General features: G+C 41.9%; 1 protein-coding gene across 5 annotated transcripts in view; it reads left to right on the top strand.

Moving 5' to 3' along the window:
• The first annotated feature begins 112 nt into the window (after nt 1-112).
• The window catches only part of cdc42bpab (CDC42 binding protein kinase alpha (DMPK-like) b), a 93,922-nt gene continuing 66,415 nt past the window's right edge, over nt 113-27,619 (top strand). For all 5 annotated transcript variants that reach the window (XM_049589350.1, XM_049589349.1, XM_049589351.1 and 2 more), the window contains exon 1: nt 113-1,385. In XM_049589350.1, the coding sequence (XP_049445307.1) occupies nt 1,208-1,385 (178 nt within the window). In that variant the 5' untranslated portion in view covers nt 113-1,207. The remainder of the gene's footprint in view (nt 1,386-27,619) is intronic.

Below are 27,619 nucleotides of genomic sequence, written 5' to 3'. Positions count from 1 at the left end.
CGTCCATTTGTAACTCATTCATATTTTACAACCGGGCCCTGCTTCCCATAATCCAGTGCGACGTTACGGATAGAGCTGTCTACTTGCTTGTCTTTCCCGTCGAGAGTCTCTGGCAGCAGGCTGCTGGTAGCTTGACTGTGCAAAGACGGCAAGAAGCGACCGACCGGCGGGGGAGGCAGGCAAGGCAAAGGAAAGGACAGGGGGAATTTAGGCTGTGTCCCGTATTTGGAATAAGCAAGACTAGACTACAGCTTTGCTCCTGACGTGAAACAAGCTCCTCTGTAACCTTCAAAAAAAGGACTCGCATTTTTTGACGGCTAACTCACTGTTAGCTTGTTGGAACTCTTGAACTAACCGTCGCGTTGAACTGTGAAGAAACTAGGGACGTTTGTTTTCCGGACGAAGAATGGGATTTAAAGAACATATCTGCCAGCACTGAGTTGTGAAAACAAGGGAATATTTTCCAGTTGGATGGAAAATTAACCATTCTGTCGAAAGGGGCCAAATTCAGTTAAGCTGTGTTAACACTGTGCATATTGTGTGTCAGCTCCTGGAAAAAGGGGGCAACGATGGCATTTAGGAAGGAAGAAAAGTAACGTTAACGGTAGCTCGCTGGCTAGCTAAATAGCTAACCTAGCAGGCTGCTAACTAAGCCTGTGTCGCCCTTCCATTCCTGGAGCAGAGGAGGGGCGCTGGGGCTTTGTAGCATTGCAGATCTGCCTTGCATTTTTGGGTTGCTGCAAGAATGGAGAATCCCAAATATCTGCCACAACAACTCAGGGGGATCTTTTGAACCGTAACGACTCGATTTTTCTACTACTTCCCACGCAGAGAAGACCAGAAAACTGCCAGCTAACGTTGGGATTTCTTTAAAAATCAGCCGGCCCGGGGCAGCCAGGGTCTGTAATTGTGACTACTTCTTTTCGCATATGCCCTGTGGGGATAGGTATTAAAAAATGGGGAAGTGCTTCACGTCTTAGATACTGGATCTTGAGAGGGAGATCATGAACAGGCCGGTTTTAACGCGGAATTAGCCCCGGCTTGCCCTCAGCTCAAAGTTTTTATTAATTTTGTGACACATTCAAGGTGAAAGAACTTCTGTACAGGCCCATCTGTGCTAACTAACAGGCCGAGGTAGGTGTTTGCTCATTTCACTCCCCACCACCTCCATCATCATTACTTCAGAAATCAACACGCCGGAATAATCATGTCGGGAGAGGTGCGTTTGAAGAAGCTAGAGAAGCTGATCCTGGACGGGCCAGCTGAGTCTAATGGCCAGTGCCTGAGTGTGGAAACGCTGCTGGATATCCTGGTGTGCCTCTACGATGAGTGCAACAACTCCCCGCTTAGAAGAGAGAAAAACATCATGGAGTTTTTGGACTGGGGTAAGCAGGAGTATTTTTTTCTTATTTCCTCTTGTTTGGCCTGTGCATCCAGCCTCCCTGTCTTTTTGGTAAGATGATAGGCTAATAATGTTGGTGGTGCAGTGGCCCTCCCTTCCCCATCACATTCCTTTTATAGTAGTAGTGGGGCTCAGTTGGCCTGCTCTCTTCTCACTCAAACCCTCCCTAAAACGAAAAGCAAGGACACTTTACTCTTGTGTAATTAAACGTTTTATATGTTTAGTAAAAGAACTATACATGACGGCATGTTGAAGTTACAAGAACACACATTAAACAGAGGACATGTCTGATTACCAAAAACAGATATGCTCTGAAAACAGTGGTTGACAAAGTTGACAGCAAGAAGGACTAACCCAAATACACAGACGGACATTAACTGTAGTGAGGAAGATCTTACACAGGCCCACTCAGAGTTTTGATATGAATCCAGGAAAGATCTCATAAAGATGTCTATCCTCCAGGCTACCATTTATTCTTATGAAAATGCACTCTTACATAATGTAGGCGCCTTTCTGTCATTGCACCAACCCTCTTTGCTACACTTAGGTTTTCAACACTACTTTGCATGCCTGTTTGTTTTTCTTTTAATGGGCGTGTAGGTGAAAGCTTGTAGATAACCTACCTAGTTGTCTCTCATCAGATAGACTTTGTTATAACAGAAAAAAGTAGTCTTTTCTTACCATTATAGCATAGGTGCATACCCCAAATGTTTCGCCCATGATTTGATTAGTTTATAATCAGGAAATAAGTGAGAGAATAATGATGTGAGACGTTTTCTAACTTTCCCACTTCTCTGGTTAAGGCAAGGTTTGAAAAAACAACGCACAGGAAGGCAAGAGGACCACACACACACACACACACATGCACGCAAACAACTCACTCATTTGTGCAGAGGGGTTGTGTGTGTATGTGTGTGTGTGTGTGTGTGTGTGTGTGTGTGTGTGACATCAGGGGTTTAGTTTGTGCATGAAGCAGGAATGTGAACAACTCACCTTTTTTATCTGGCGCAGAGGCCCAGCTAGCTGCCGGAGCATGCCTGGCTGGCCTGCTTGTCTTGAAAGAAGTGCTGCAGCAGTTTGAGGCAGTGCAGGAGCAAATCATTGCCCTGGATCGAGACGAATTAATAACATAGCAGCAAATTAGAGAGAAAAGTGGAATGGAAAGAAAGTGCAGTTTGGCATATTCACTGGCATCTTTTACTTTTTCTTTATTTGCGAACCAGTTTAAACTCAAATGTTAAACAGGCAGCAGTTTGGCCCGTTACAGAGCGGCAGTGTCAGACAGACAGGATGGCAGTTAAACTGGTCAAATGGTGGTAAAGTTTGGCTGTGGCTGCTAAGTTGGTTTACCCCACCAGCCACCATCTGGACAACCTATTCTGTGCTAAAAATAGAGCTATGCTGGCTGGTAAAATACTGGAAGTGACTGGATTTGGTGATTTTTGTCTCTGTAAAGGGATAAAGAGGTACTTTCCTGCCTGCTTAAAAGCCATACCTGACTGTGTTTAGACATTACACATGCATAGTTTCTTTTAGAACATCCTGTTTTCCCCAGTTGTAAGTCCTCAGCTGATCTGCTTCATCTTTTACAACAATGCCAGTGTGCCCTGGCCTTTAAGGAGAGGTGCCCCGTGCTTGGGTGCCAAGTGGTGACCACATCCTGACATTTCCCTGTGTTGACAGTAGAAACTCTCTGACTGAACCCAGACAGACACAACACACAGCATGCAGCTGTGTCCAAGGTATTATAGTCCCGTCGAGGTCCCACGTTGGTGCTTGTTATGATCTGCTCCAGTGGGACTTGTATGATAATCCTCCAGTTTCTACAGCTAATATCAATTAATTTAATTAAGCTGCAGTGTTGGTATCTCAAGGTCAGTGAAGCTGAAATTGCATAAACAAAATTCACATCAAGTGGCTCTAATAGAAGTACCCAAAGGGGTCTTAATTTCAGTTGTCTTCTCCCAAAATAGTCTTGTACTGTACTCCTTTAGTTTTCTCACAACAAACATGAGAGTCATATATCATAATGCAACATTAATTTCTCTTTCCAAGTAACTTAGGTGACTGTACAAACACTGTCTCCCCCATTTAATAAACAATCTTTGCCATGTCCTGCTGTTAATAGTTAGACAAACTGTACCCACTTCTGACATTAGCAGACAGCCATTAAATCAGGGAATGCAGCTGATCTGAAACCCTGTCCAAACAGATGAACCATGGTGCTTCACTTGCCACTTTTTACTTGCTTTCTCATACATATTCCTCCCTGTAGCAAAATGAAAGATGGCTGTAAGACACGTGTTGTGGCTCCAGGAGGAGGGTACCCGTAGAGCTCTAACAAGGTCCTAGGATTCTTGGCTGTTGCTGTGCTTTTGGGCAGGATGATCACCTCTATCAGGCTAAAAAGTAGATTGTTGCAGTTCAGAAAATGAATTAAGAACAAGACAGCCATTAGTGGTCCCTTATAGGTTTATGAAGACAGTTTTTCAGTCTCAGCGGGTGATTTAGATGTAGTATTTTAGAAGTGTCAGCATTTGCAACATGGTCAGAAACATGAGGGGAAAAAAAAGGAAACATCACTACTGGAGCTAGCAGCAACAAGTTTGTAATTGGGTAGGATAGGTATTTTGGCTGTGTTTGACTTTATAACAATAACAAAATTTGGGATTAAGTTTTTTCAACAGTATTTGTCTAAATTTAATGTAGGGTGTGTCAGCTTGATGACAAACTCAAGGAGGATAGACATCCGTAATGTTTCACATGCAATTTGCTCTTCACTGTTATCATTTTACTGAAATTATATTGTTTGATTTCATGTAAGAAATAAATTGATTGATTGATTCTCTATTGAGTAGCACAGAGCCAACTTAACATCCAATGTGAGCAAAGACTTCCAAGGGTTCTTGTAACAGGGCTACCTGAGATAAGTTTAAGATCAACAGTTTAAGGGAATGATTAGACATTTGGTAAACATGCTTTCACAGTAGGGTAAGTGGGTCAAGAATTCAGTTTTTACTTTTTTACTTTGTATGGTCATTTGTTGGTTGATGTTGTTTAATAATGTGTTGATGTTGTTTTGAAAAAGAAAAATGAAATATTCCAAAGAAGTCAATTTTTACTTGCCCCTATACAAATTGTTTCATACTTTAGAGGTTGTCAAATAACAACAAAGACTTAAGTTAACTGCCATGTTGTAACATTTTTTGGAATCTTGACATGTCTTTGAAAAATGATCCCTTTCATACACCTTGCTCTCAAATTTGCAACCAATGACGTAATACATAGTTGGAATTTCACCCACATTCTCAAACGCCACCCAACTAAACTTGTGTTTCCAGGATAATTGAAATGCTTGCTTGTGCTTCGGCTCATAAACTATCTTTACCTGTCGTCATTTTCTCGCGACTACGTGATCGGTACTGCGCATGAGCAACTGTGAATAGAAATGAGAAGGAAGCAAGATGGCTCATTCCTTAGCTACATCCACCATCAACTCTGGAATAAAAGTGTTTACATCTTTTCTACCACTTGCCTAATTACATACAACAACTGCGTTGCTTGATGTACTAACCTGACATGGATTTTTACTTACCTTGGGCAATGGGATGTAGCCATCAACAAAAATATGGTATAACCGAGGTCAAGTCTTGTTTGGGTCAACGGAAAAAGCACCCCTGTGTTTGGACAATTACTAGCTAAATGTTAGCTGAAGAAGTGATATAATGCCATTAGGGCCCCCATCTATACTTCCTAACAGGGCCAGAGAGTGCACATGACTGATTGTAGCCTATAAGGAACAGATTGGATCAGACAGATAGCATTAACACATACTCAAAACACAGTTTAATCTTACATACAGAAAAATGGTTCAAGATGGGCCTCATGAAACCTAAGACCTCTTCAACTTGTGAGTGATCTGCCTTTGTCAGACTCTCAATGGCTGCCTCTGCACTTCCAGAATGCTCGGACAGAAAAGATGCAGCTAACACACCGGGCCTGTTCAGCGATGTTTCCTTTTCTTCCTGAGAAAGTACATGAGCCAGAGAAGAAGCCAAACATTTGTATTGGGTTTGCTTTTCTTCTTGTTTGGTGACCTCATTTCAGCTGAAATAGAGACCCCTACATGACCTGCAGCCACAGGAGAAATGAACACGGGAAAGTACGCTGTATCCTGACTCCTCACATATACCACAGGAGTTACTGCGATTTTACGAGCTCAGGCCTGCGCTTGCATTTGTTCTCTTACGACCTGGCATGTGGAATTCAATGTTAGCCAGCTGACTTATGCCAACATCTTCCTCATATGTAATTTAATCTGGTGTTTTAAATGAAATGAATTACATTTTGTCTGTATTGTTAATCACCGCAAATATGACAGGTGGCTTTGTAGAGTTAGTATGAAGGTTGAGCATCATTCCTCAAAGAACATGACGTTCTCCACTGAACAAGCGATCCTCAGGAACTGAAGTGCATGACTCTTTCACTTCGATCCATTGCTCATGTGGGCGGATGTCAGTGTCTCTGTATATTTCAGCACCAGTAATGAAGTTGATGTCATTTTGATCTGATTACACTCTCAGTATAATGTTCATCTTTATTTATTGATTCAGATGTTTTTTGCACTTTGAGGAAGTCTCCAGTTTTCTAAACAGGAATTTATGTTTTTCTTTGGACACAACCCTTGCATTCATTTGTCATAGATATCCTGTTTTCGACTTTCCCCCCATGATTTCCTGCTTTTTGCTTTGTCCTGATCTCCTTCCCCATTTTGGGAAACAGATAGCTGGGCAACTGAATGAAAATGGGCAGCCATTGCCAGCCCACAGTTGGCAAACACGGGGAAGGCTGCCTAACCTTTTCTCAATCTAATTCAGCGTTAGCCCACAGTGGCCAGCTGTTCAGCTGCAGCTGATGTGTGCTCCACCCTGCAAGGCTTTAATTGGCAGCATGCCTCATACACTATTCACAGTGGAGACACACACACATGCACACTTACACACACACACTTATTATTGTGGTTTTGCCTAACCAGGCTATGTCATAGTTCACAGACTGGAGTCCCTCCCTGTTATTCCTGTTATTGGACAGACCAGAAAAGCTGCCACTACGCCTATGAGAATTTCAGTTGTGTTGCCTCCAAAAAAGAATTTTTGTGTCACGTGGTTTAAAATTCTGCTCTGACTGAGGCCATTACACCCCACCAAGAATCAACAAGGCTGTATGCAAGGCTAACACTTTAAACCTCTGGCTTCATGTATGTACATTAAACATACTGCTGTTGCAGTAATAAACATGCATTTAGATCAGGCTAACTGATTGCAGCTGCGGAAACATTTGTGATCGTGCACAGTTTGGTCAGCCCATTGTCTTATTTAGGCAGGGGTAAACAAGGCTGGGGATGTACTCGAGTGCTTGATTTTGGCAACCTATGGTGGATAATAAAGTCAGAATGGAGAGGTGATCATGCAGCAGTGTTTTATTGTGTTCAGGTCATGGTCTGGACTAGGTGCTTTTAGATTGTAATGAATTCCATAAAGACAGTTAGGACACTGCGATAGAAAACAGTGTAATCAAACTGAATTTGTCACTGATGGCCGTTAGCCTCGCATTCAGTTAGGACATGGTGAACTGAAGGAAATTCTCTTTGTGTTACCCCAACAAACATGGACTAGCGCAGTGTTTATTTATTTATTTTTTTTAAGATTTTTTATTGTGTATGTGAGTCTATTCAATAAATACAAGTAATATTTGAACATTTTTCCCATTGAAATTTGACCGGAAACCCTGGATGGCAGGGAAATACATATTGGCATGACTAGCAGTTAAAGTCAAGTCCACACAAGATTCAGTAATCTGAATCTTTGATATCCTGAATGTCAACATTAATATGTGACTTTAAAATCATGTATGGCCTGGACTCTATCAGGACATCCATGTTACCCCTCTAGTTGTTCTGCCGTTTCCTGCCTGGCTGTCCGGTGGTTACCACAGGCCCAGAGAGCAGGAAGGAACCACAAGGACTCAGTGAGCTAGTCCGGACCCAGTGGGTACATGATGTCATACGAGGAAGTGGGACAGCTGTATCGCATTGTGTCATTGTGTACTCTGTGGCTCACTCAAATCCAACATTTCGGTGTTGTTGGGATGGTGCAAGGTCATCAGCTTGTTTATTTCCTCGCTGGTGGATTCCCCTTTCACATTAACTCACGTACAGTCAGTTTGCTCACATGAACACTCACACATTTTGAGTCCTTTCTGTCACTCTTTCACACACACACAGTCACACAGATACTTTCTTCCGCTCTGCACACCACACACACACACACACACACACACACACACACACACACACACACACACAGCCTTTTCTATTGTCCTGAGTGCACTCACAAACAATCAGACATAGCAGAGGGGCCCATGTAGACCAGCTCTTCTCCTGGTGTCCGCTACTTCTCACCCGAGTTTAGTATCCCAAAGGGAGCAGTCCAGCAGCCACAGACACTTTACTATGCTCCTTTTGCCCTCTACATTTCAATTACTGTAAATTAAACCAGCAGCATTCCAAGCAAACCTTATAAATCATTAATTTACAGAGGATCAGAGTTATTTAAAGTATCTAATACATCAGTAATGTTTTGAATTCTAATCAAATCAATAGCATCTGTCCTCAGACCCTTTCTGCCTGGTAAACATGTCTTTCAAATTCCATGCCTCAGTTTATAATGTAGGCTTTCTGTTAAAGGTTGAAAGCATCCAAGCCTAGATAACCTGATGACTTTATCGGGGTTCTCAGACTTTGTAAAGCTCCCTGCACAGCCACAGAAGACATAGGCTGAGTATTATTCCACTTGAAGGGCATGCTTACCTTATATGTATGATCAATGGCGTGCCCCTTAAAACTACAAACAGCCATTAGATGCAAGGGGTGTAAAATACGATATGATATTTTATCAATTCTTTGGACAACAATTCGATGTTTGCTGGTATCACAAAGTCTGTCAAAATACGATTTCAATTTGATTCAATTCAGGGGCCTGCGATTAATATGAGATGATATCAGTTAATATCCTCATTGTCTTTTTCTTGACTGCTTTGCATGTTTGCCTGGCGCTAGGCTGTTAGCACTGTTTGAATGTTCAGGAAGGAGGTGTGCTTGAATGGTTATGGTGTCATGAACCTACCATGGGAGTTTCAAAATTAAGACGTATCTTAAAGATGAAAATATGTATGGATGTTTCCACTTTGCATTGATGATATTGGATGGTTGATCATTAAATCAATATATTAATCCAGATTGATGTGTTATACAGCCCTATTTGATTAAAAGTAATCTCTAAGTCATTTTCCAATCAAGTAAGAGTCCAGCCTCTTAAATGTGAATAGTTTACTCTGACAGTAAACTGTATATCCTGGGGTTGTAGACAAAACAAGAAATTTGAGGACATCAGCTTTGGCTTTGGTAAAAAGTGGTTGACATTTTTTTTTTTTTTTTTTTTTACCATTTTCTGGCATTTTATAGACCAAACAACTTATCAGTTTATTAATAAAATAATCAATCAATCAATGGACAATGACAGTAATTATCAGTTGCAGCCCTAAATGGGGAATCCAGTGTGTTGTCTTTACAGTCTGCGACCTGCTGTTGGCTAGCTCAATCATTAATTGTAACTTTGAGCCGACAGTCATCTGATGTAAGGTTATTAATAGCTTTTCTCCACATGGTGTATCCATAAAATACTGCAGGGATTCCAAGTATGGCTCAGATTAGTCGGCTCTGTTGGAGAGATTCCAGTAATTTAAGACTTTTTTCACAACATTTAAGTTCTAATGGCACTGCTGGTAAGGTATGGTTAATTAAGGGGTAAATCCGTAACAAAGATGGCATTGCTGCAGGCTGTTCTAATGGTTACCTGAACCACTACCAGTATAACACATGTAGAATTGTGCATGGCATTTCCAGCATCTGGGTATTTCACAGATGGCCTTTAAAAACACTTAGTCAATCTGTCTGGGAGCTTTGTAGGCAGAGAAATGCCTGCTGCTAATTGTGATGTGTCATCACAGAATGGCAGGGGAAGGGTTGGCTTCATTTCTTCGTCTCCCAGAGGACACACGGCAGCACAGGTCATTAGCCAGCCTTTCAGGACCCTCGGGATCTGACTGCAAATGGCCCCTCCTCCCCCTTTCCTCCTTTCTTCACCTTCACTTCCTCTCATCTTCCAGTCTAGCTTTCTTCCACTCTTTTTCTCCCTCATTCTTCCCCTGCAGTGCCTGTTAGCTTGGTTTGGCTGACCTCTCCGCTCAGCTGTCTGTCCATCACTTCAGCCAGTGTTTACTGACCAAATGAAAATGAACCGGCTCGGTTGGCTGCGTTGGGTCATTATAATGTTTCTTTTTCTACTGCACCGTTCTTTCAAAATAAGTTCTTCTCTAGGTGGACCTATTTTAGCAAGAAGCTCAAGCAACATGCTTATAAAAAGATGTATTAGCACAAGTTATGTCATGGATTCTGTCCTACTATGAATCAGAATCATTTGGATTTTGTACACCGTCATCTGCATCTTTATTACTCTAACCTCAGTTACTGCTTTTACTCCAGTTATTGTAGGCTGTATCAAACTCCTGGCATTAGCATGCAAGATGAGTTTGATTTCTGGGAAATTCCAACAGGCTTTTGTGCTACTTCTAGCACTTTTAATCATTTGTGAGTTTGCCGTTCCGTACATGCTGAAGGAAAACCGTCTGCTCTCCCCGTAATGACTCTTCAGCTCAGAGGAGCAATTAGCAAGTCTTCCTTTCGTCTGCCAGCTAAGTCTACACCAGTGACACACACATACACACATGGACACCACAGACAGAGCAACATTGTTTTCTCACAAGATTTTTTCATGTTGTCAAAGGGTGAATTTGGGAAAAGCTGCTCGCCCCCACCACCCGTTCAGCCAAAATGGTCCCATGGCCAACTGGCGAAGGCGCTTGGCTGCATAGTTTTGTCTCTTCCCATACTCACTGAATTGGGAGTGTGTGTCAGTGAAGAGGAGTGCTAGTCCCACTGAGCAAGATGTAAGGAAAATGTAGAACATTCCTTCCTTCATTCATAAAACTGTATGGAATCCATAGCAATTCCAGCACTAGATTATGGGAATACCCCACTGAAAATCTATCTTTAATGCAGCTATAATCAATGATTTCTAGATAACAATGCAACTATTGACCAGTATTTGGAATATGGAAGGGGATTATTATCATTGGACTCTGCAGTTCCCCCCATACTCATCTTTTGGCTCATTGTTTTGGTTTTCCGGCAGGCGGCTTTACTTTTATGATTCACTCTCATCGCCATAGTGTTTCCAGCTGGAGCAGGCAGCTGTTTTCAGCGAAAAAGTTTCAACCCCCACCCCCCTGCCCAGCACCAAACAGCAGAAAGTTAGCAACTAAGCAGTGAACATTAGCCTTTAGCTGCTGAAGACATAGAGACCAAACCAGAGCTAAAAGGAGAGGAGAATATTGGACTTTGATTCACCAGGTGGCCAGTCAGACACATGACCCCAAAGGAACGCTAAATGTTGCTACATACCTGCTGGCTATCTAAACAAAATGGAAGGAGTCTTCTAGCTGGTTTCTGATGTAAATGCTGGACAATGTCCGGATCTTCTCTGGAGTTTCTCTTTCACACACGTAAAGCCTAGTTCACAGTATACAATTTTCACTGCGATTTTGACGTCACAGAGGATGTTGAGAACCACCATGGGTCGGAGGTGAGTCGGCAGATAATCTGCCACGACGAGTCCTCATGTGTGAACAAGCCTACGAGCAAGTCGCCCCCTCGTCTGGGACTGGGACTGGATATCTGGCATGCTAGAAAACTGGAGAAGGCTGACAAAGAGCATCAGCCAATGAGAGGCGGGATACGTCCCACATCAGCAGGCAGGAGGACAGAAGAAATGTGAGGAGGACAAGCCATGGGGTTGCCACTTGCCAGGTCCGCTTATTAGCCGCGACTTTGGGCTTGTTTCTAAAGTGGAGTTGCTTATTTGGGCTTCCTCTCTAAACGTCACCTTTCTCTCTATATATATTCATCTAATAAGTTATTTAAATACATGATAGTTTGCTTCTTTTGGGCTTGTTTCCATAGCCCTGGTTGCTTGTTTCTCTCCCAAGATCTGGCAACACTGATAAGACGGCCGGCTAGAAACAACAACAACAATGGTGGTGTCCACAGGATCACGGGGAGCGCGTTGTGTTTGGACTCAGGATAATTAAGAATATCCATGCCTTTACGATGTGTCATCTCCAAGTTGGTGACGTCATTGCATTATCTGGGGCTATGTCGGCGAGGGCTCGGTGGAGAAATCTTGTCGTGTGCACACTCCCGCTGACAGAGACACACGTTGCCAGGTATGAACACTCAAAAGATTACGATAGTCTCTGCGACGCACAATCAGGGTGAAAATTGTGTAATGTGAACTAGGCTTAACATGCAACAGGAGGTTGGAGCATTCTCACCTACTGTAAATACTCCGTTTGGTTCAGGTTAGGGTTGGTACCTGTGTAGAGTGTGCAGGAGGCAGGACATGATGTGGATTGATCCGCAGTCCCGTAGCTAGTTCGTAATTTGCTCATAAGCAGCAGAGTCTCTTTACGTTCCTTTGGTTTTGCCCAATGATTTTGGCTTCAGCCAGTGCATGTGTAAAAGGGGTTTCTGTCTGTCTGTATGTCTGTGCTGTGATTTTCTCGACAATTGTTCATCCGCTCAACTTCACACTTCATGGGTGTACTGCTGAAAACCCAAGAAAACTCAGTGTCGAAGTTGAAGTTGTTTGGCAATGCTGGAGGCCAAGCAATTGGCCCATTCTGAACAGGCATGTTTTGAACTGGCACTGCAGTAGTAAGTATTAAATACTCAGTGCCTACAGGCTTGAAAGGTGGCTTCTTATTTTTAGAGAATGTCAGCTAAAGTCAGCCTTTGTTCACAGCATTTAAAATGATTTCAAATGGGGACCCATAGTCACAGCATTAAAAAAAGAAAACGTTCATAGAAAACTTTCAAACCACCATTGCAGCATAATCCACCTCTCTACAGTTGATCTTTCTTTTCTCTGTAACACAAAGCCTCAGAATGATCATACTTTCTAGTGTTTAATGTCTCACGTGGACTATTGATTCTATTTTAATTAAATATCCAGTGTGGCGAACATATTCACCAGTAGTGTATTTCACGTTGTATGTATTGTGATACACTTTTGATGTGGAAGAAAGAAACATTTGGAGAAAATTTCATGTTTAATCACTGTTAAATCTGGGGATCAGGAAATCTAAGACTTTGTGGGCAGCAGCCATAGACACAATTTGGCTTTCATACAGTTTCTACTAAATCCAATTCAAACTGTGTATGCACACCATTATATTGTGTGTGTTGTATTTTTTTAAAAGCATAGATTTTCTTTGTTAAGATGAGTATTAAAGGTGGATTTCTATAAGAGCCAATTAACTTTAAATTTAAAACTCAATGGAAGTTAAGCCCAGCATTTTTACTCATATAAATCTGTCAGCATGGGAGTGTGCCTGCTGCCTGACCCTCTGCTGTCTCCACCCCAGGATAAAACCTATTAGCTGCTCTTCAAACCAGAGCCCTCAGGAGCCTCGTCCAGGCACAAGTTCATAAATAACACGGAAGAAAACTGCAGCATGTGATCTTCTCTGGCCCTTTGGTTTCTCCTCCTCCAGTTCCTTCTCTCCTCCCCTCACTCTTTCTATCGCAGGATGTTTCTTTGACACACAGAGAAACAGCGAGGCAGTTTGGCACCAAACCCCAGCTGTGGTAGTATGGGGAGTTGCCAGGGAATCCAATTCACCTTTGCCCAATTCTGCATTAGGCTTGTACTTGCTGTGCATTTCATTTCAATTTGATTTTATTTACTGGAAAAATTCAGTTTGGTCTAGTAGAGGGATGGGGGCCTGGGTAGAGTGTGCAGGCGTCAGGACATGACATGGATTACGCCATGGTCATTTAGCCGGTTCGTAAGTTAGTCATAAACAACCGACTCTCTTGCACTTCCTTTAATTTGTCTGATGATTTCGGCTTCAGCCTTCACCAACAGATGTTCCTGAATCTCGTAGTCTCTCCAGTAAGACATCTCGGTTGCTGTCTTCACGTAAATAACAGTTGTATTGCACCCATGGATGATTGTTTTCTTCCAGTTTTGTGTGAGCTGCATGATACAAACGTTATCCACATGCCCACTCGCTTGCTGTGAATTCTTCGGACAGTTACCTGCTCCGCTCACACATGGACTCAGTCAGACATTACAGGGATTATGTACTAGGAAGCTGGTAGGATAAAGTCTGTGTAATGTCCGTATCAGCTGATTTGGACAGTTGCGTTCTCACATGCAGCTCCTCCATGGGTAATGTCTTCCTAACTTCAGGTTTACAGGGTATATATGAAAAAGGCTAGTTATGATTTGTTGATAAAGACATTGTTCTTAGCTCACTACAACAGCTTTGCTTCCACCTGCTAATTTGCTTTGACTCTCTTTAGCTAAGATGCATGATTTGCGACCTTGTTTGAATTTGCATCATTCCTCTGCTTCACCTTTACTGCATCATTTATAGTAGTCCCTAAGTGTGTTCTTTTTAAACCGAAAATCTGTCTGTCTTTGTTTTGCAATGCAGGTGTATTATGTCTATTACAGCTTTAAATTTGCGACAAAAACGTGCAGATTTTAACGTCAAAGACAGCTTACCATGTAGATGCGTAAGTCTGAAAAAAGCCAAGCAGAATTCCAAACCTTTAGCTGCTTTATGTCCCTCTGCACGTGCCGTAGCCAACGCATCCCCTGGCTGCTTTGAGCAGAGGGCTCAGCTGTGTGTAAAAAGCGCTGACTCAGGCCCCAGCCCCTCATAGCTGGGCTGCCTGTGGAATTTGGAACAGAGGTGCAATGTTAGAGAGAACAGCAGCTGTTTAGATGAGGCCAGGTCTGCCTCTTTGTCCACCAGTGACACCCGCCTCATTCACTTTCCATGTCTGTCTGTCTGTCTGTCACCGCCTGGTATGTCTCTTGCTGTCACTCTTTAGATCTGTGTCACTGTCACTTTGCTATCTCCTCCATTCACTCAGTCTTCATTGCTCATGTGCTCTCTGCAGTGCTGCACACCTCTGTTGGTTATTTGGCCCTTTTTGTCTCAGTGTCATCCCTCTCTTTTCCTCTCCTGTATTCTGTCTCTTTCCCTCCTTCATTTCCTCTGTATGCTCTCTCCTCCTGTCCTCCCCTCCCCTCCCTGCCTCTCGCAGCTCCTCTGCCCCCTCCCTCACTCCCTCCCAGATTGCTGTATCCCAGCTTTGCCTAGTGACAGAGAAAGCTGGGTGGGTGTGTGCAAGGGTGCGCTTGTGTGCAGGGCATGGACCAGAAGTATCGTGCATTGTGCATGTGTGTGAGGGCGCACATGCTTGTCCTTTTTTTGGGTATGTTTGCATGCGTGTACTTAGCGTTGGCGTGTGCAAAAGAGGCACATGTGCAGAGGCTGAGTCGATCAGACAGTGCAGTCAGTGCAACCAGCAGTGTCCTGACAGCACAGAGCTGAGCTGCATCCTTAATAAAGCTTTACTGCTGCATCCATACACACACGCACAGGCTTTGAACCCCTATCTCATGCTGTCATATTTGTTAAGACAATTTCATGCCAAATGAAAAGGACAGGTATTTACCCTTTTAATTTGTTCAGACCAAATGAGGACTGCGCACCCCAGCAGCTAAATTAGCTGCTTAGCAAGACTACTGGAACAGTGCTTGCTGCAGCAGCCTACAGGTTACACAAGCAGGCTCTTTTGAATCCCAGAATACCAGGAAAATGTGGGCAAGCATGGAATTTGTCCCCACATCTCGTAAGTAGTAATGCACTGCTGCAGCTTTTAGATCAGATGCAGATATTCAGAATGTTTTAACCAGTATCACTTAATATTGCATTTTTGTAAGATTCAAACCAGATTCAAATCAGACATTAAAGGAAAGTGTTTTCAGGTGGATATTTGTGTTGCTGTTTTGAGAGTTGTGATAAAGCAAGTGATTGAGGTCCACAATCAGGCAAATATCAACACCAATAGTGATCTTGCAGTGACATCAATGGACCTTCTCTGCTGCAATATTAGTACAGAGGAACGCCATTGATATTCAAAACACTGTGCAGGCGCAGGTCTTTTGTAACAAAACAGACTGAATCAAGTTATTTTTAGTGCTGCAGTGTGAGCTGGTCAGCTGGTCTGGTTTGTTACTGCCGGAGCTATGTGATCCATTCCACTTAAATTGGCTAGTCCTTGCTTTTGTCATGCAAAGCAAATTATGAAGTTATTTAACCCAAAATAAGCCCAAACACTTTTTGCTTTTTTTCAGCAAGTTGCCATAATAAAATGTTTTCATTGTATGTTTTGCAAACCACAGATATGTTTCATTTGTACACTTCATATGTAGTATATCAACATTGATCAAAGTGATGTAGTATATGAGCTAATTTTGTCACTGGGAGGTTGAGGGGAGGTTGGTGAATGGCAGGGGTGGGAATCTCCAGGCACCTCACAAATTGATTAGATTGTGATTAGGGGACAGCGATTCGGTGATAAAATGATTATCTATGCATCATGATGCATCAAAAATTGTGATTTCTATTCATGATGTATTTTTCTCACTGTATGATTGCTCGCTACTTTTTAGGCATAGCGTACTGTATTTGTAGTGAACCATAATTAAATTATCAGATGAATTAGCTTGCATAGCATCTGGCTCTTGTACAGGTCCATTTTCCCTTCAAAGTTAGTAGGGCTGTAGCCTCTTGGTAGACTAGTTGATTATTTGGTCGCTATGCTTTCGTCCAACCAAATACTCATTAGTTGAATAATCGCCGTGTTACTTTCATAAGGAGAAAAGTGCTACATCAACAGCTTTCCAGGATTAATCCATTATTTCCTGCGGTGGGGGGACAGGCTAAGTTACCTGTGAAAATGGGGGTGTTTTCAAAACACAGAAAGTTGAACTCGCCCACCCTCACACTCACCGTCACGGTGACGCAGACCTCCTGTCTGTTTTTGTTAGGGCTGTACCCAAATATTCGGATATTCGAATATTCGTTTCTATGGGTAGGTATTCGTTATGAAAATTTGGTAATCGATATTCGTTTTTTTATTTAATTTTATTATTATTATTTTTTTTTTTTTTACATATTTTATGGTGCTAAATGTAGTCTTTTGTTGGTAAATGTAGGTTATCAATAAAAATCAAAACTTTTAAATTGCATTGTTAAAAATGTGAAAATATAGTATAGCCTACCAACGGAGCTTGTGCGCATGGCACGCTTGAACACATCCGCCTGAGGCTGTGGATCAGTGCCAAGTTTTACCACTTTATCACTATTCCCTCTAACTTGTAGCTGTTTTTTCGTTATCTCGGCTATAGACATTATATTCTATTCAGGCCGGCAGAACCGGCAGCGCATCGGCTCTACAGTGCACGGCACTGCTGATTAACCATTTTATTACAGCACAGAGTGTCTGCCAGCAACCAATTACTTGCAGAGGCTTCATACAACTTGTTTCAACGGTTCCGATTTAATCAGAAGACAAATTAAACAGGATGACTAGCCAATGTGAGAATCAAAAGAAAGCATAGAATAATGTACTGACGCAGACTGTTGTCCCATCACATTTTTTTATGGTTTGAGAGCAAAGATCCGGTCGCCACTGTGCAAAACGCCTCAATACAATTAGATACAATTACGTCCGAAAAAACCCCGGAGTCCAAGAGTGTCCAGAAAAAGTGTTTGTCTGTCAGTTCTGCGATTTATAGTGAAGCCAATTTGCGTACTTGTGTTTGAAATTGTCTCTATTAAGCCATGTTTAATGTGTGTTTTGAATCAACTATATAAATAAAGTTTGATTTGAACTAAACTTGACAGCACTTAACACAGTCCTCCACCGCCGACTAGCGTTTTTGAGATGTAACTGCAGAGTGACACAGACACACCACCGCAGAAGTAAAAATAACGTGTGGATGTTTTTTTTCCCACGACTAATCGATTAGTTGAAGATTATGTGCGACTTTAGTCGACCGAGATTTTCTTTGGTAGGCTACAGCCCTAAAAGTTAGTTCCAAAGTGCTTCCATACTGGAGCTTTTAAACCAGTCAGATTGTATCCACCTGTGGTTGCACACGCCATTCTTTGGTGCCAGCGTAGTGTCCACTAATTGCATATTGTAATATTTCCACAGAAATAATATGAAATTACTACGAACAATTGAATTAAATTGTATTAATTGATTTATTTGAAAGCACCTTACAGTTTCTTGCCTGTATGGGAGTAGCAAAATGAGGGGGAGGTGGAGTGCACTGCTGTTTTGTTTACGCTATGTCTCTAGCAGTGGAAAGCAGCCTCTCTGCTGCATATTCACTACGCGAAAAGCCAAGATGCTAAAATAGATTGGGCAAAGGGTTATTTTCTTCACTACAGAGTTTGTTGAAGTTGTTTAACGCTGCAGCGTTAAACAACTTCAACAACTTCAGTATTGGTCAGCCGGTCTCGTTTGTTAAAGTTACCGCTCCACTCTGTTAACGTTAGTCTCTGGGTGAATATACTTCACGTTTGCCTCGTAAGTGTAATTATTTAGACATCAAATTAAAACAAGCTTGCAACTGCTGACTTTTGCGATGATAAATTACAAGTCAACTCTTGTGTGTTCACGCTGTAGACTGCCTGGGTGCTGCACTGTTCTTATGGTTGAGTTTTGCCTCTTTAGTTCAGTCAGCATCACATTACAAACGTCATTATCGAACATTTAGATAATCGATTATTGAAACCTGTAATATGACACTCAATCATACATGTACACACCATGATGCATCTAAGAATTGATTATTTCGCCTACCTCTAAGTGGATGGCTTGACACCCAGAAGAGATGGTTGTTAAGCTACAGACCACTACAGACAACTGTTCAAGATCAACAAACAACAACACTTGTTTTTTTTTTTTTTTTTTTGTGCAGACCTTTGGGGCATTTCCACTGGTGTTTGTGGCCCCCATCCTGGTTGTTTTAAGTGGCACATCGTGGTGTTTCCCAGTGATGTCGGTGGCACCAAACCTTCGTGTTTTTTACCGACACATCATGGCACTTCCCAGTGGTATTTTAGCCACCAAACCTGTGTGTTTTTGCTGACCTGTCCCTCCTTTTTGGCGACACTGTGCCATCAAATGTGGGTTATTTAAGCCTGTATTTGTGCCTAAACCTAACCACATCTTCACAACAGCTTTGTTGAGAAGTGTAGAGTTTCAACATATCTGCTACGAAATAATGTATAAATGTAAAATATCTGTGGTTTGCATAAGTGTACATTGAGAACATTTTTTAATGGCAATTGGCTTATCTTTTTTCAATACCTACAGGGTAACTAATGTGTGAGTTGTACATTGTCCTGGTGCTGGACTGTGCTCTTAAATTTTTTTTAATTCTGTCAACATAACTTTATTAATGAGGTACAAAAATGTATTTTTGGCATCTGTAAATCCCCTATCTGTTAAACCTCTCTGGACAGATTAGCATTCAAACTTGTATTTCATGACATTTTCGCTTGTTCTTCTTAAGCAGATAATGAGAGAGGAGATGTGAGAAATTAGGCAAAGAGAGATTGGGACAAATTGAAATAGTTGATATGAATTAGTGTAGCCCACACTGTTGGCTTGGATTTGCTAAAGAAGATATAATTTGAAGTCAGTTAACATCTCTTTTGTACTCTTTGTTCCTCTGCCTCACTGCTGCTTACAGCAGCTGACACTGATGGAGTATTGACCTTGGCTCGTGGTGCGGTGGCGAATTTGACGGTGACCTGATCTATTTTAAGGCCTATCTATACATCTACACTGCCGTGTGTGTGCATGTCTCTTGTACTCACTGTTCCGACCTCCCAGCCTTTATAGTGGAGACGCATGACTCAAATAATGTTCCATGGGTGCACAGCTTGTCAGCACCATTCATCCATCTTCCACCTGAATGGCGTTCTTTCACAACGGTGGGTCTCATATGCAACTGATCTGATTGTCCCCAAGTCCTTCAGCTGAGGTCTGAATCACTGTGTTGTCTGGGTAGATTCTTAGTGATAAAGTGAAGCGCCTGGCAATCTGTTTACACATTCACTCGTGAGCATGTTTTCTCCTCGGCGTTGTTACATTCTGACAGTGATTTAGCGGTTTTGTGGTGTTGGTTTTGAAAGGGGGTTTTGTGGGTTGTGGGGAAGTGTATGAGAGTGAGAGTGAGTTTGTGACTGGTTATGTGCAAAACTGAAAGACTGCTGGAGACCTATTTATGTGTGACTTATAAGTGGATGTTTTGAAAGTCCCTCTGTATGTCTCAGTGAATTTTTATGTGGTTTGCCTAGCCCACACTATCCTCTGCTGTCCCTATCCTCTTTCTCTTGAGATGACTCTGGTGGGGAAATCCTGTGGTTGCACTGATTGTCATCTCAATTGTCTTGCAGTTAGTCGTCACTGTTATTCACCTCTATATATAGAGAGCTGCCTCACACTGTTTCCTCCCATGGCTGAAGGTCATGATACAGACACAACAATTTGACACGCAGCTGATGAGTAAATTTCATCACCCCTAAATCCAATTTTTCCTCCCTCAGGCATTTGAAGTAAGACTAATCAGTGCCATAGTTACTGAATTTATTTCTTCCTCTTCCTGTTTATTGATTGCACATATTTTGTAGTAGTTAATAGGGAGGGGGTTATTGGGAATCAGTTTAGTGTAGCTTAATTTCTTTTGCAAAAGCAAATGTTCCACATAATGTTTATTCTTCAGGCTCTGAAGCAGTTTTTTTTTCTATAACACTTTACTGATGTTAGGTGAAAATTACTTTCTGAATGCTTCAGCCCCCGTAGCTACATGCCTTGGCTTAATTGCTTTGTTGGGTTCCCATCTGTTTTCAGAATGCCTTATTTGTGCAAATCTGTTTCCCTCCAGACTCAGTCCTCCTTTGATAGGGAAAAACCCTAAATAAGGCATTTCCATTTATTGTTATAATGATATTCCCAAGGTTGGCAAATAGCTTAGCTTGGACACTAATTAGCGTGAGTTTGAACACCCACCACATAAAAGAAGTTCAGTAATAAGTGCAATACAATGAGTTAATATTGTTGCCCAGTTAGGTGTGAATTTTGCAGATCAAAGCATTTAGGTATAAACCCCAGATAACCCCTGCCCCCCTTTGGTTTTTGTTGCTATACCTGTCAAGCGTCTTAGTAATTTTGGAAACAGTTGGTCCTAGTGTAAGTTGGTTAAAAAATCTAAAAAAAAAAAAAAAAAAAAAAACTATGTCCAGGTGATATGTTTGGAAAGGGGATCCTGTAAAGTTTTTGTAACTATGTACTTGATGTTTGGATGAATGACTTGTTATTTCTATAAAAAGATATCTGCATATGTCTGCAGAATCTGTATGCATTAGAAGGGTTCTGGTTTTTGTTTGTAGTCCGTTTGTATTTCGCGGAGTGTAGACTAGTAATGATTGAGAGGAACACATCAGCCAAAATGCAGTCTCAGAACCCATCGGCTAACATCTCTTTATTAGACAAAAGGCATTAAGGATAAGGACTAACTGATGGGTTTAGGAAAACATAATGTTATCTTGGGTGTTGATTAGGCATGGTTGCTGTGGTGTCTCTCCAGTAAATCATCAGGACAGATCTGCTAACATTACACTGAAATCTGACGCAGTAGCATGCAGAACTAGTTTCCACACAGTGAGTTAAATACTGCAGTGGGAATGTTCCAGGCCTGAAGGGTTTTTTTCTAACGTAACCTGTAACCCCACAAAGTAAGGTAGATGGGTAGCTAATGATATGCTAATTGGCTTTGGAAGTAATGCTACGAGTAATGCTACATTAGCATCAATCCTGCAGGTAGTAAGCTAGTTAGCCGGGTATGCTAATGTTTGCAGCTTATGTTAAAGCAGACAAACACACTGGTTAATCTACCTTTTATATGTTTGCCCTTGTGTTTTTGGCTTTCCCCCAACCCCCTGACAGAGGCCTGAGCCAAACCCTGAATGTTCTCAAATCCTAGAACGCCCCTGTGTACACCTGACCTGTGCTGGGCCGCTGCTACCAGGCCTTGGCCTCCTGCCTTTTTGCAAAAGTGGCCCCCAGGGCAAAGCTTGTTGAGTATCCATGCTTTAGAGTGACACTTTTACTGCAGCCCCATACGTACTGCTTCATCATGTAGGGAAACCCAAAGCTTGACCGGCGGTGCTTTGTAGTTGTTGCTAAGCTGTGATTGCACAATCACTGTTCAGGGTACGGGTTTAGTGAATTGTTAATTGTACTTATCATTAAGCCAGTTGGGGGTGGAGGTGCTTCTTTCATTGTTTATCATTACAGACATTTCATCATTTTTGTGTGGTCTTAGGTAATAATTTTATTCTGTGCACACCATAGTATCAATTTCTGTTTGAGGCATAAACAAACTTAGGACTTCAGGTGAAAGGACCTAAAACCTGTTTTCTCAATCAGTTTCTTACTATGAATGAGGGGGTCATGAACATGCTATTTGCTGCCAAAGTAAACTTGATGACCCACCTTAAATGAGGCTCTCAGCTATGCCATACTCCTCACTGATTCATCCAGCAACAAAGGAGAATATGGGAGGTTTTGGAGGTGATGTGACCTACATGTTAAAGTCACAGACGTAGAGGCTAAGTGGTGACAGTAGAGCGCAGTTGTTGTAGGTGCTTAATGCTACTCTACATTGTATCCAGCAGACACAGTGCAGTCTGTGGTTTGTCAGCCTGCTGAGAGAGTTGGTTTGTGCTATCACCTAGGTGTCTCACATCCTCGTCAAAACATGGCCTGTCCCGCTGCAGCCTCCCACACTGACTCAATCTGCTTATCAGTGAGGTCAATAGTCTCGTAACTGCTATCTAGGTGTCTGCCTGCTACTGCACGGCTGCTGTTTGTTCTCGCAGCTTACACCATTGGGCCTGAGCTCATGGATAAGTCTTAAATGGATAAGGCTTGAGTTTTCCCAGCATGGCTAACTCTGGGATGGATCCTTTAATTGGCTGGCCAGTTAGCTGAATCAAATTGAAATATATGGATGTAGTTCTGTGTTGGTTTATGAATGGATACCAGTCATGTTTGTTTTGAAAGTTGTTTGAGTGCCTTTACAAGATTATTTGCCCATTTTACTACCGGTGCTTGTGTAGGTAAGAGAAAAAAATTGAAGAAGACAAGACAGCATCTTCTCTTACTTGTCTTTTATGATTATAATATAAACATGGGTAATTTTACTGTAACAACATGGAGAGGACCAGTCTATCGGTTACGTAACCTAGCTTTGAAATATAATTCATTTTTTGTAGTGGTCACATGCGTACCCTCCTCCAGCTCTAAAGGGGAGGCTCGTCCTAACACGCCCAGCTGTTGCCAGATGCATATTTTCAGGATGTTTTTGGTTACAAGTCCCAGCACTGACACCTTTCTTCTGGAGGTTATAATTAGTATTCAAGCTAGTCTTTTTGCTGTGATGGGGACTGGTTGTGGCCTAGAAAGTGTCTGTTGTGCATGGCTGCAGCAGAGGGGGAAGTGTGTATATATAGCTGTAGCACTTCAGTCCCCTCCATTTATTTTGGGAGCAGAAAATGGTAATTTAGTGGTTTTCTCCAGATTTCAGTGTTGGTTAACTTCACAGCCTGCTCGTTATTCTGTTTTAACAGAAGAGGCCACCACCTGCAGTGGAAAAGTGAACATTGTAGCAGCGTAATGTGGTATTAGCGAGAAGTTACATTGTTATTCTCTTTGCATTATATGTCATGCTGATGATTTGCAAAGTCAGTCATGTGCTGGTTTTGGATTTGGTTTTGTTCCAAACTCACCCTTGTGTGTGTAAACATACAAACAGAAAAAGCTGAAGTTAAGATCCTTTAAAATGAATGTGTTGTCTACATTTTGTACTGTCTTTCATTGTGTGTATCTGTCTGTCAGATGGCAACACATTGGGTATGTTTTTGGCAAGTCTGTAAGTATGTTATTCACTTAAAAGCTGCTGACTAGGTATTATTACCTCACTTCTCTGGGTCGGTATAATCCCATTCACTTTGGTGTTTTTAATAACACACTATGGGTTAGGGCTGTGCAATTAATCGAATTTTGATTGTGATTTCAATTTTGGCTCCAGACAATCTCAAAATTAATATAATCGTGGAAAAACAATTATTTTCTATGTCTTATTGTTTTTTATCTATTACTTGTTTTCAAGAGATTGAGCGCACTACAATAGTTGATGTTATATATCTTTTTTTTTACTACTACATTAGAACATATTTTTTATGTATGTATTTTTATTTTGAGGAGACCTCAAAACATTTGATGGGAGAGTGTTTTAAAAAAGAAATGTTCAATAAATGCATTCAAGGCATAATCGTATAAATAATCGTGATTTCAAAATTGGCCAAAATAATCATGATTATGATTTTTTTCCATAATTGAACAGCCCTACTATGGGTGCTCTGTCTTTAAAACAGCACATGGCTTTTGTGGCGTTGTAATGCATTGTTAAAATTTCAGGCATCATTGCACACATCGTTGTAGGTGGCATGTTGTGTAGGGGGGTATGGCAAGCTTCAACTTTAACACTGACCTGTGACCCCAAAATGTTTTCAGCAAATGTGTTAGGAGCTAAGCTGGAATGTAGTCATGCAGCAATACCAGAAATTTAGTAATTCCATGATTCTTGATGCCAAATTTGACACCACAGTAAAATATAACAACAAAACAACAAATCTCATGTATCAAACATACAGTCTTTTATTGAAAACATTTAAATTAATTCAGTTTATCATGATAATCCTCCTCGATCTCAAAGTTAGATGTCAGGTTGGTCTGTGTGGAAGGCTATTGGTCCCACCTCTCCTCCACTGTGATTGGATGGCTGGGTAGAAAGTAACAGTGATGAGTGCAGCATTTTATCCAGCATTTTTCAACTCTCTGCGACCAGAAAGAATACCACATGTGCAGAATAGATGCCCAGTGCCTTGTCATGTTGCTGCCAGGCCTAGCATAATGTATATTTGTGTTGGTCCCATTGAAAAGAATCAACAAAATATGCTAGCCTCAGGAAAACACGCTCTTCTTTTTGAGGAGTCGAGATGGAGCAGCTGCACTTGTCGCCATCTTACACATGCTCTTCTTCCATGCTGGCAGGCGTTCTTCTTCCTTTGGCATTTAACAGTGGACTAGAACACTTGTTGGCCTATATGTTTTCCCATCAGGTCCAGATGGATTGCATCTTTGGTACCTAAGTTATCTTTAATTCTGGAGAAAAGCAAGTAAAGCCACATTTTCAGAATTTTAGCATCAACTTAGTGTGTCATCCTCACTGGAATGTTCTTCAGGGCTTCCCTTATTTAAAGTGTATTTCAGTCTCTCTTTCCCGCCTGAGCTACCTGTTTGTCTTGTTTACTTCTTTGGTCCTATCATTTACTCCAGGCATGTAATTCATTAGACATAATTGTTTGGTAATTGAGGTGTACCGCACAAAGACTTCAGGGCAAATTTAAGATCACATCATGATCATTGCTTTTTAAAAATTCAGCACTTATTTTAGGTAGTCACCTTGGAAACATGCAGCCATGGCCTGGTTTTTTGTCCGTCATTGTCTCCTCCATGTTAGCCATAGCTTTAGGTGCTTCCTGTCAGCCCCATCTTGAGCACACCTAGCTGGGCAGGTTTCCAGAGAATGAAAGGGATCTTGGGTTACCTTCATCGTGACACATATCGCCACAGGGAGCCCGCAGCTGAACACTTCTTAATGTTGAATAGAAAAGACCTGGGTCACCTGTAAAGTACTCTGGTTGTTCTCTCCAGTGACAGCAGTGGGGGGAGGTGAGTGAGTGAGTCAGCCTGTGAATAGCTACCTTCGCATGTGTTTTAGACAGTGTACTTTTACTGTCATGGACTTTTCAGTGCTTTCTGAAATATCCCTCTGTCCACTCCTCACTGATCTTTCATTTCTTCTTGCAACCCCTCTGTTTCCTCCTTCTCCCTTCTTCCCTTTTCTCCCTCCATCTTCATCTTTCTTCCTTCTCTGTTGTCTTTTTGTTTTCCAACATCTTCTCCTCCATTTTCTCACCCTCCTCTGTTCATCTTGTTCCTCAATATCCTTTCTCTTTCATTGTTTCAGAGAGACCGGACATTCCCTTTCAGTCTACGTTGGATCCGTCTTAATGTCCTTATTATTGTTATCCATTTCACTATTGCCTTAGAGGTCTTAACAAATGCCTAGTGGATGTCTTCATTCATTTGGACGGATCCATTTATAGTATGGGTGGTCCAAATGGGAATCAAACCCTTAAATGGTGCAATGTCAGTGCTGGGCTGTACTAGTTGAGCTGCAGAGGGCTGTAGCATAGTAACATCCCCTATCAATTTCCACAAGGGCCAACATCCAGAGAGGGTAAAAAAAAAAAATAAATAAAAAAAGTTAGAGAAATGATGAGCCCAGAAAGGGCAGTAGGAAACTTGTGCTGTAATATCTGTCAGGATGTTTTGACATGTTGGTGCTGGAACACCACTGGCAGTAAAGTCCTACTTTTGTTTAAGTGATTGGTGACTTTAATTTGACTGATCTTGAAATTTAGAAGGTGGTACTGGACGTTGACAAGGTGCCACAGTACAGCTACATTCTTGGACGAGCACTGTGCCAACTCGGATTTTTACGCACTCGGTATTGGAAAATATCGTCTGCGTTGCTGAACATTCCCACAGCACATGCATGGTATTCCTAGCTCTGGCTCTTGTAACCACCCGGTAGTGTTTTTCCTTTCAGGATGATGTGGGAGCTCTGGCCTGTGAAGGCACTCAGAGGCTGCCATAAAGTCATTTGTTCCTAGGATTGAGCAGCAAGTGTTGTCTGCTGGCAGTAAAAGCAGAAGATTCATACAGCTGTCAGTGTCTGTTTCTCTGGTGGCCACCACCAGGGCCTGCAACTCCTAGTGGAGATGGAGTCAGGGCTAACATCACATATTATAGATTTAGCTGGATTTTTCAATCAGGACTGTTTTTAAAGTGTTAAATGTTTAGTTTTTAAAGTGTTAAACATGTCACCTCACTTCATTAGTAGTTATTTTTCTAGGTTACCCACACTTCTTTGGCACTGGCTTGCCTCGTGCTTGAAGTGTTGACGTTGTTTGCTGTGAACTTGAAGCTTCTGGTCAGCAGTTAGCTGTTAGCTGTTAGAGGAAAGTAGAACTGTTACAGTGGTGCTGTTAAACAAGGATTTATTCACTCTGAGCTTGGAACAAAATAGCAGCTCTCCAGTACCTATATTAATAATAATTGCAAGTTGCAAGGGTGCTCGAAATGGTTGCAAAATGTGACTAATGGTCGAGGTCTGGAGCAGGGTCAACACATTTGCAGATGCTTTCTGTGTGAGAGGGAGAGAGCCATAGCAGACAGTGAGAGAGCAGAAACGCCAAAGCGAGTCTCATGCCGGGGGAAAAAGTTGCGTGACAATTTATGCTCAATGTTTATGCCATTTATACATCCCATGTGAAACAAGCAGCAATACATCAAGCATAACATCTTACAGTATAATCAGGATTATCTGTGTGATTTGAAAGGTGCGGCACTGTCCACAGCCATCATTCTGTTACTATCAATACCCAGTTGAGGAACAATGCAGCACCTGGTGCTTCTACCACCTACAGAGTGGCAGACAGTCAGGAGACACAGCCAAGCTGGGTAACATGGCCTGGCAGGCTCCTTTCATATTCTCTCTTTATCTGCAGATGGTATCAGGAGGCTGTGTTGACACAAAATTGTGTAAATCAACTTGTTTGCGATGTGGGTTGAGCAGGTCCATGTGCAGGCTTTGAGAATTCTTTGAAGCACTGGGAACACTTCCTGTACAGACAGCAGAAACTGATGTAGCCCAGCCCCTGCAAGGCAGTTTTTCTCACGTTGCTGGCCCGGGTGTATGCTCACTGCAGCAGTCTTTGCACTTTAACACACTCTAGATGTGTGACCTATTGTTTTGTCAAGCCCTGCCTCCCTCCTTTACTTTGGTGTTTGTGGTTTCTTAATATTTTGGGAACATCCTGTTTGTGTGTTTAATGCCGTAGGGCACAGATTGTTTAGTTTAAGGCCTCTGACCACTCCTGCCCTCTTATTAGTGTGACAGG

Source organism: Epinephelus fuscoguttatus, linkage group LG11 (assembly GCF_011397635.1).
Source record: "Epinephelus fuscoguttatus linkage group LG11, E.fuscoguttatus.final_Chr_v1".
NCBI lineage: Eukaryota > Metazoa > Chordata > Actinopteri > Perciformes > Serranidae > Epinephelus > Epinephelus fuscoguttatus.
The sequence above is the reverse complement of the archived record's forward strand: the minus strand, read 5'-3'. Positions and strand labels throughout refer to the sequence as shown.